Consider the following 10,147-nt stretch of genomic DNA (forward strand, 5'->3'; position numbering starts at 1 on the left):
TCTCCCCCTTTCCTCCTTAGTTATAGAACCATTGTTTCTTATATGGACTCGCGAGCTGGAAAAACAAAGGGCACATTGTTTAGGGAGCTAAGCTGCAGTTAACAGACTTAGGCTCAAGTGTTATATAAGGAAAGTGACGTCACTTTTTCTGACTTCCTTTTCTTCTAACTAAAATGTAGACTAGACCAACCACTGTCTTCTAACTAAAATGTAGACTAGACCAACCACCGTGGAGCATGAGAAGAGAGCTAGAGAGGATCAGAGCAGGAAAGCAAGAAAAGGGCACCTACTCATTGATGATTACAGGTTGTAGCATCCATTCTAGATGCTTGTATGTGACAGAGGAATGTATTTTTATCTTGTCTCGGCTATTTATCATTGGTTGGTTATATGCTTCTCCATCACCTAGATAGCCAGACCTAGCCATTATTTATTTAAATGTCCCTTGCCTACTGGGAAAATTCTTTTTTTTTCAACAGTTGACTCAAATATATTGTTTACCTTTTGTATAGCTGTTACTGTTTTCTCAACAATAGAATTGTTCTCTTATTTCTTGTCTAAAGCATTATGTGAAAGTGTCTTTCTATTTATTGCATTATGTTCTATCAGTGAGCTCGGTTATATCCCTGATGTCTGAGCTAATGAAGGTAGAATTAGTGAACCAGTGAAGGTACGAATCATTTGTCATCGCCAATCTGATCACAGTTCCAAACAAATGATACGTATTCACATCTGTCTTCAGTGTGGTCTTTCCTTTCATTTCTGCTTCATTTCAAGTAATGCTCATGGTTATGTTTTACATTTCTTCTTCTTTTTTTTCTGGTGGGGATTATTGGAGGAATCTTAAAGCTTTATGCATGAGAAGAGAGTTACAGTCTTTATACAGTCTAGTGACACTTTGAAAAATGTACTTCTAAAATGGCCCAGACTGGAAAGTCACCCAGTGACATTTCTATCATATCCTATTTATCAAGACCGCTCAGCATCAAGGAGAAGGGAGATAGAAGGCCCTAGAAGGGCATGCGGGGCTAAAATAGTTGCTACAGCCACTTTTACAAGATGGAATCTGCTCCAGTATATACTGTATGTCCGTAACAATGCCTCTGGGGCTGAGATGCAGAAGGCATATGCCCAGAAGCTGCATCCTGTTTTGATTTCAGGCTCCTCCTCAATGTTCAGGGATCCATCATTTAAACCAGGTCCAGGTGTAGATGGGGCCCTCTGAGGGTTATTCCTTTAAACTCTTCCCTGAACGCTGTGTCTTGTGGTTGGGTGAACTGCAGTGAGAGTGACAAGTGGCTGGACTTCTCTCCCGCCATATGCAATGGCGAAGTGGGTCTGGGGTCAGGGTACTATGGACCTGTCTGTTCAAACGGGTGAAAGACTTTTTTTTTTTTTTTAACTTGTGAACCAAGTCCACTGGGAGCCAGTGAACTTGAGTTTTAATTACATTTAGACATATTTTTTGATCTCATCATACAATACCAATACAAAAGCACCACCCATGCCTCTCAGTACATTGGACCAGGCACCTTTGAAGAAAGCATTGGCTCCTTTATCTTTTGCAGTCTTCCTCCAGCAGTCAAGTGTCCCCGTATACATAATGTCAGCCCCTTTCCGGCCAGACTGCATCATCATCCTACTGACGGACAGTGTCAAACGGATAGGACACCAGCCCTGCAACTGCCGTCACACTCTGGGCAATCATCCAGCTCACGATAATGTGCACATTCTTGGGGTCCGGCAGCATCCCCTTGGCAGTGTCATAGACTCCGAAGTAGGCAGCTCTGTAAATGATGATGCCTTGGACTGAAACACTGAAACCCTGGTAGAGACCCTTCACGCCATCAGACTTGAAGATCTTGCTGAGACAGTCGCCTAGCCCACTGAACTCACGCTGGGCAGATCCCTTGCCCACGTCGGCAGCCAGCCTGGTCCTAGCAAAGTCCAGCGGGTAGACAAAGCAGAGGGAGGTGGCACCAGCTGCCCCGCCGGAAGCCAGGTTACCGGCGGCGAAGTAGAGCCAGAACTGCTTATGCCGATCCACGCCCCCCAGGAAGATCTGCTTGTACTTGTCCTTGAAGGCGAAGTTGAGAGCTTGGGTGGGGAAGTACCGGATCACATTGGCCAGGTTACCCCCCCAGAAGGAGAGAAAGCCCTGCTCCTTCGGGATTCTCACGACACAATCAATGATACCCTTGTACTGTTTCTCTGCGCTGATCTGTTTGCTAGCATGCTGGACCTGCAGCAGCAGTTTGACCCTCTCGATCCGGGCGACCGCGGTCTTGGAGACGGCGGCAGCGATGCCACCAGCCAGGAAGTCCTTAAGGAAGCTCAAAGCCTGATCCCCAATGCTGACAGCGGGGCGCACACAGCCTGCAAGGAGCCGCTCTCTTGCTCTTGCCTATGCCCAGCCAGGCACCGCCACCTCGTCTCCGTCCCTGCGCGATGCTAAGGGGCCCTGAAAGACTCTTTGAAAGAAACACATTCACTTTGAGGCTCTGAATCATCCTTAGCCACCAGCTCTCACCAATTGGGGATTAAATTAAATCTTTGGGGGACATTTCTTATTCAGAGTACACACACACACACACCACACACACACACACCACACCACACATGTGCATGCATGCACAAGTTAATCAATCAATGGAAATAGGGTTTTCTTTTAAAAATAACTAAATTTTACAAGTAGTGGTTTTTTAAAAACTAGTAATTTCCATTTCTTTTTTAGAAATTTCCTTTTATTTTTATTTTATAGTTATAGGTGTTCTGTCTACATGTGTGTCTGTCTATCATGTTTGTATCTGGTCCCCAAGGAGGCCAAAAATGATGTTGGATTCCCTGGGACTGGAGTTACAGATGGTTGTGAGACACCACGTAGGTGCTGAGAACCAAACTTTGGTCCTCTGTAAGAACAGCAAGTGCTCTCAACCACCGAGCCATCGCTCCAGCTCTTAAGATCTGTCTTTTGCCAGATAGCATGCACATGGAAAAGTGTATTCACTGTAAGCATTCAACTCAATGTTCTTCCACAAACAGGCCACACCACCTAGGCAGCAGCACCTGGATGGGAGGCAACACTTGCATTCCTTTGGCAATCTGTCCAGCCGCATATTCCAAGAGTAACCAACCACTGCTTGGACTTCAAACCCCATTTATTAATTGTTTCTGCTGCTGGAATTTTCAAAAACACCATCCCATGCTAAGGAGCCTTTAAAACATTTCTAATACTTTGTTGAGGCCCAATGACTCCCACTATAATATATTTAAAGGGTGCAAACTGATATGTTTTGACATATGAATATGTCCATGAAGCCATCATCACAATCAAGATAATGAACATACCCATCACTCCTAGGCTCTTCTTCTCTACCCTCTACCCCACCCTCCACTTCCCTCTGCAGGCTATCAGTGGTCTGCTTTCTGCCACTGTGCATCAAGGTTTCCTAGAATCTGATCTGAACAGAATAATATAAAATCCACATCTTTTCTCTTTCCTTCCCTGTAATTGCTTTGAGCTTCTCCTGTGTTGTCCTCCTACACATCATTACTTTGCTACTTTTTATTGCTGAGTAGTGTTCCTTTGTGTGTATATATGTATGTGTATATATACATACATATACACACATATATATGTATATATGTAATGAAAATATATATATATATAAACACAAATGGATAAAAGTGTGCTATAAAGTGAGATACATATATATTATATATTATATATTACATTTTTATTCATTTGATTGCTGGAAAATACTTTTTGGCATCTGACTTATTTTGCTTCACATTCTTCTCGATGCTAATAAGCAGTGGAGCCAAGAGCAAGTTACTTCCCATGTGTGTGCTTAGTTTTTCTCACCTGTACAGTGGGATAGTTCTGAAACAGTATTAATTGCCAAATAGTACAGTCATGAGGACTAAAGGAGTTAATACATTCGTCTCCTGTTATCCAAGGGGGATTGGTTCCAGTTGTCTCAGCTGCCTAGAAACTAAAATCCAGACACACACAAGCCCCTCAGGGTTCAGTGTTTGCACACAACCTCTGTGTATCCTTCTGTGCATTTTAAATCAGCTCCAGATTACTTGGAACACCCAGTACCAGGCAAATGCTTAGTGCATAGCTGCTTTATCTTGTTTTTAGAAATTATGACAAGAAAAGGGCTTGTTCAGCACAGAACCAGTCGTTTTCTTCTGAATATATTAAGTCTGAAGTTGCTGGAATCTGTGGGTGTGAAACTGCATGTACAAAGCGCTGAGAATGGAGCCAGGCTGGTCAAGATCGAACGGGACGGTTCAGCCCACACTGTCGCACTGTGTGCTGAGTAGCGGGGGTGGATCTACTAAGGCCTTCATCACTGCATTGTGGGTCTGGGAGGTGTTCTGATGATGCTGTGGTTTCATCCACAGCCTTGGTTAGTGTTCGGACTGGCATCTAAGGCAATGTCTTCAGCTCTTCTCCCCTTGGAGCATTTGGTCTTCTCTGCCAATATTGGAAGGTTGGCCCCTCCTCTTGGCCCCATTTACTCAATATCGTTGTGATCTTGATCCCGAGGATAGACGGGTCCACTTCTATCAGAACTACCCCCATGGAGATTTCCAGATTCTCATTATGTTTGAGCTATTCTCGGCCCATCAATCCACACAGCAGCATGCGCCTGTGTGTGTGCAATGGCTGTGCAGTAGGTGAGCTAGCTTGCTTCACTGGTGCTGGGATGAAACACTAACCAAAGCCATCTTGGAGTGGAAAGGCTTTGTTTGGCTTACGCTCTTAGGTAATAGCACATCCCTGAAGGAAATCAGGACAGGAACTCAAGGCAGGAACCTGGAGGCAGGGACTAAAGCAGAGACCATGGAAGAATGCTGCTTACTGCCTTGCTCACCAGCGCTTGCTCAGCCCTCTTTGTATACAACCCATGGCCACCCTCCCAGGAATGGCTTTGCAATTGTAGGCTTGGTCTTCCTGCATTAATAATCAAGAGAATGTCTCACAGACTTGCCTGTGGTTTTTTTTTAATGTGAATGTTCCCCGTTCGTTCATTTATTTTCAGTCGTAGTCCCCAGTGGATGAACAGTTTGGAAGGATTAGGGGGTGTGTTGCTGGAGTAGGCAGGACTTTGTTGCAGGAAGTCTGTTTCTAGGGGTGGGCTTTAAGGTTTCAAGACCCCACACCAGGCCTACCTAGTCAGTCTCTCTCTCTCTCCCCCCCCCCTCTCTGCTACTGATACAGCACTAGGCCTGTCTGCTTCCCTTTATGATGGCCATGGGGGACTAACTCTCTGAAATGTAAACAAGCTCCCAATTAAATGCTTTATTTTGCAAGAGTTGCCTTGGCTGTGGTGTCTCTTCACAGCAACAGAATGGTAACTAAGACAATGCCCACAGGCCAATCTGATGGAGGCAATGCCTCACTTGAGGCTCCCCTTTCCCTGGTGACTATAGTCTTTGTCAAGCTGACAATAACCAACCAGCACACTAGTGTTCTAGAAAACTAGTTGCATCTTTCAACTTTAGACACTTGCATGCGGCATTAGATTCATCAACAGGGAACTGTGGTATGCCCTGAGAATCCCAGGCGTTCAGTAGACTATTAAAGGAGGCAGTTCCATTGTTTAGGGAATATTTCAAAATCTTGATATAGTGACATCTAAGGCCTTAATAGCTACTTACCTGCAGGGCATGGTGTTATAGATATTAGAGGCTGGGAACAGAGAGAGGGCTCAGTGGTTAAGAGGATGTATTGCTTTTACAGAGGACCCAAGTTTAGCTCCCGGTGTCCATGCTGGGTAGCTCACAACAGCTTTAGGTGATCTGGCAATTCTTCTGGACTACATGAGCATCTGCACTCATGTGCGTAAACACACACACACACACACACACACACACACACGAAACATAGTAAATATCAATCTTATGAAAATCTAGCATGTTGCAGGTATTTAAAGAAGGGAAACATGTGCTTTTCCAAGAGCAGTTGGGAAGGCAGTGTAAGGCGAGTGGGCATCGCGAAGTAGCTAGAATGGTGCTTCACAGTGTCTGTAGACAGGACCTGTAAGCCTTTCTCCTGAGAGCCGCTGGTCACTGTGCAGAGCGACTCTGCTGCTCATTAGGAGGAGTTAATGATCTGAGGCTGTAGCCCTGGCCACTAGATACCTGGACCTTTGCTAAGGCTGAAGAGCATGACCACAGCACGGTCCAGCTCTTCTGGCCGGATCAGGCTCCCACAGCACTGCGATGCTGATGATGCTACTGGCCAGTTGTTAGGAAAGGGTAGGGACTGTGTCCAATGCAACAGGTCATCCTGGAGATCATTTATATTTGAGATTGCTGACTCAAGATCAAATTATCAAGAGGCTTCTCCGGTTCTCAATAGTTGGAGCTACATCTCCTTTAGCCCAGTGGCATTCACGACTTCCTAATATGCAGCCTGGTTCCCCCCAAGTTGCTCTGTCCTGGTTCATTGTCTCTTCCCCAGAATTCTGTGGCCTCCCCTCATATTCTTCCCTTGATTAGATACTTCTTTTTTCTTATTTCTTGTAATCTCATAGATGTATTTTACTTTATATTTTTAAGGCAATTTCTCATAGCCCAGGCTGGCCTCTTAACTTCATTTCTCATGAAGATGACCATGAAATCCTGATCTTCCTATGGGAGTGCTGGGATTGTAGGTCTGCAGCACCATGCCTGGCTTTCCAGTTCTTTAATGACCTCTGTTATCTTTGCCACTTGAGTTTCAGGTTACTATGTCTATAATCTTAACTGTTCGGTTTGGCCATTCATGAAATCCTAGTTGTTTCACGTGCTGCTGCGGCTCCTTTGGAACAGGGCATTTTTGGAAGCTTGTTCCCTCCATGTATTCCACAGTGTCCAGTACATTATTGAGGAAAATATCCGTCTAAGAGCTCCATCAGCCCACGCAGTGCTGCAGGAATGGAACCCAGTATTTTTTAAAACTAAAGCTGGTACAATCTGAGGGACCCTTTTCAAAGAAAAGATGTAAGATTAAGGGTATAGCATCAGAAGCAAAACTGGCTGCATTTGTAAAGGAATCTCTAGGGCCCCTTTGGGAAGGGAGAGGCTTGTGCAAGAAAGGGGTCTGGAGATCAAGTAGTCCAGAAACTTAAAGTATAGATTAGACAATTTTTGGCTTTCTTAGCTTTTTCTTCACCTATTGTGCACAGACCGTACCCCCAGGCTTTGCTGTCTCTCTCACAGTTGCATCCTCTGGCTATGTGGGAGAGCACCCCCTGACTTAACTCTGGGAGACAGATCTGGGTGTACAAGTGTCCTGGATAAAAAGGTTGGTTGGCAATTAAGCATCAGCAACATCACTGATTTTTGAGGACTGAGATAGCCCCTAAAGATGAAGATCTGTGCATCTGCCACGTACTTGTCACAGACATTTCCTTCACAGAGGCTGCTATTGGGGATCTGGCCAGCTGATGTCGCTATGGGACCGCGAATACAGCCACATCCAGGTTAAAAAAATAAAAAGCCCCAACAACTTGGGCTTAGTGTTGTAGCCCTGGAAAGGAGAGCCTCCTCCCTACCCACAGTTGCCTGACCTCATCTCTTCCCCTGCCTGTATAGTTTATAAAATCGAGGACTCGCTGATGGTCTTAATTTTGATGGAGAATTACCTGTAGGCAAGAGGAGAATCAAACGCATACTGCTAAGGAGAGGGAGGCTGAGGTAATGAATCTATCATCTGTGTTTAGCAAATGGAGAGCGTCAGGCTAATGATTTGCCAGTCCCCCTTTCCTCTGCTATATACTTTCGTCTCCATCTTGTTAGGCACCATGAGCTCAGAACCAGGACTGATTAATAGAAAGTGCTATATTTTCCAGGTCTCTGAGTTCTTTTCCCCTTGCCTGCCCCTCAGCTATTTGGACTATCAGAAGAGTCTTAAGTGAATTTAGAATTTTCAGTCAGTTGCTGGGTGCAGAGTTCTGGCAACTGTGGGCACATGGTAGGCAAGGAATTTAAAGGTAATAGCCAAGACTTAGGAAACTAATGTTTGATCGGAAATTTTACTGCCCCCTATTTGATCTCTACTGTAAGCCATGTCTGTTGCAGGTCATGGAGTGACCAGAAAAACCTTTTGGTGTTTAAAGTCTGTTACAAGAAGGGCCCTGTTGGTTGGGCTTGCTAATGGAGACTAACAGAGTCTATGTTCTCCTTAGTTATTGATTTGCAGAGAGCTCTCTTTGATCTCATGCTAGCCCTCTAATAGTCAGCTTGGGTGGCATAGCAAAGTGCCTCATTCAGGGATGGAGGCTTAATTGACATTGTGATTCACCCATAGTTCTGGAGGCTGAGAGTCCGAGATGAGGGTGCCAGCTGTGTTAGTTTCCCTGGGCTTACAGGTGGCCATCTCCTCCCCGTGCCCTCACGTGGTCTTCCATCTGTGTGTGTCTGTATCCTAACTCTTACACAGATGCTATCAGTTCTGATTAAGGTCCACACTAGTCCCTCGTGTTAGCTTAGTTTCCTCCTTAAAGACCCTTCATGCTAGGTATTTTAACTCAGCACGTGGATTATAGAGAGCAAAAGACCCCACAGGTTAGGGTTTGACTCTAAAATGTTGCCTACGAGATCATCTTCTGACTGGCCCCACACCTGTGCCTGTGAAGGCTCTGGAGACTCTTGCAGGTGAAGCTTGTTTGGCAGAAGCAGACCATTAGTGGTGGATCCTGGACATGGGTCGCCCTTCATGGCTCACCATGATGTGATGAGCTACCCCCTCAGCGCCTCTGCCACCACAGATGGAATACATCTTTATTTTTTGTCTAAGCTGCTTCTATCAAGTTATTTTGACATAGCTACAAGAAAAGTCACTAGTGAAGCCCCCCCCTCCCTAGTCTAGGTTGAAGGTGACCCATCTGAGATGCTGACTTGATTAGCTAATTTCCAACTTTCTTAGCCTAGCTGTGTTCTTTTGAGTTTCATAAAACAGGTAGAGGAATCACAAGCATATAATGCCCCCAGTCAGAATCATGAGACCAAAGAGAGTCTCTGCTCATGCCTGAGAGGCTCTCGGCAGACCACATACCTTGGGAGAACATAGCCCAAGCCATAATGTTGGTGAGAAGCTTTTGTCTGAGCCTAATTTCGTCTTCTTTCATTTCTTAGGGCCTTTGAAAGCATCTTAAAGACTCTGTCATATCAATGTGCTCAAAAATTAACTTACTGAAGAGTCAGTGCAAAAAATAATCGATAGGATACTTTTGACTGCAATATGAAGTTTTGACCTTTTGATGCATAAAAGTAAGGCAGGTGGATAGATATAATATATAACATGCAGGTAATATGGCTTTATTATAAATAATAAGCAACAAAGCTTGGGTTAGAAAGTAAAGGTAAATAAAAGGAAGCAAATTCAACTATGAATAACTCCTACAGAGCTGTTCTTTCTTTTACTTCTTTCTAGGTTATCAACATACTTTACTAAAGAAAGATTATATTATAGCATTTAAAAAGCACGTTTCTTGGGTTACTGTTTTGTGTATGTGTTTGTATGGGCATACATATGTATTCAAGTACACATACTTGTGTATGTGTGTGCACATGTGTGCATGCACGCGTGCACGTCTGTGTGTGTATGCAAGCACGTGCATGTGCACACAGGTGGAGGCTAGAGGTTTACATCAGGTGTCTTCCTCCATCACTTTACACTTTATTTATTGTGACAGGTTTCTTGCTGGACCTGGTGCTCACTGATTCAGCTACACTGACTGGGCAGTGAGCCTCAAGGGTCATCCTTGTCTCTGCCTCCCTAGTGCAAAGATTAGAGGAATACATTGCTAAGACCAGTTTTTTACATGAATTCTTGGGGATTAAATTCAGGTGTGCACAGAAAACACTATTAACAGAGGCGTCTTCTCAACCCTGTTTTTTTTTCACTGTCTTTATTGCCTCTCTCTCTCTCTCTCTCTCTCTCTCTCTCTCTCTTTCTCTTTCTCCCTTTCCTGTTTCTAAACAAAGAAAATAAGACTTTATTTTATGTTGTTATTTTCAGTGCTGGGGATTGAATCCAGGGCCTCGTGAATGCTAGGTGAGCACTCGGCAGTGCATCATTAGCCTGGAATAGAAAATTTTAAGTGTAAACAAAGGCTCTCGAATTAGAAACTTAATGGGCATTGTG

The 10,147-nt window shown here is 44.4% G+C and overlaps 1 protein-coding gene across 1 annotated transcript; it reads right to left on the minus strand.

Annotated features, from left to right (window-relative positions):
• Nucleotides 1-1,407: 1,407 nt before the first annotated feature.
• LOC119817121 (ADP/ATP translocase 1-like) lies at nt 1,408-8,718 on the minus strand. Its single transcript, XM_042055331.1, is given in 5 exon segments — nt 1,408-1,641; nt 1,643-2,404; nt 4,887-4,966; nt 6,157-6,304; nt 8,596-8,718. Coding segments are annotated over 5 exon segments (1,302 nt in total). The 3' UTR covers nt 1,408-1,452.
• Between the last annotated feature and the right edge of the window lie 1,429 nt (nt 8,719-10,147).

The sequence above is a fragment of the Arvicola amphibius genome, chromosome 6 (assembly GCF_903992535.2).
Source record: "Arvicola amphibius chromosome 6, mArvAmp1.2, whole genome shotgun sequence".
NCBI classification, from domain to species: domain Eukaryota; kingdom Metazoa; phylum Chordata; class Mammalia; order Rodentia; family Cricetidae; genus Arvicola; species Arvicola amphibius.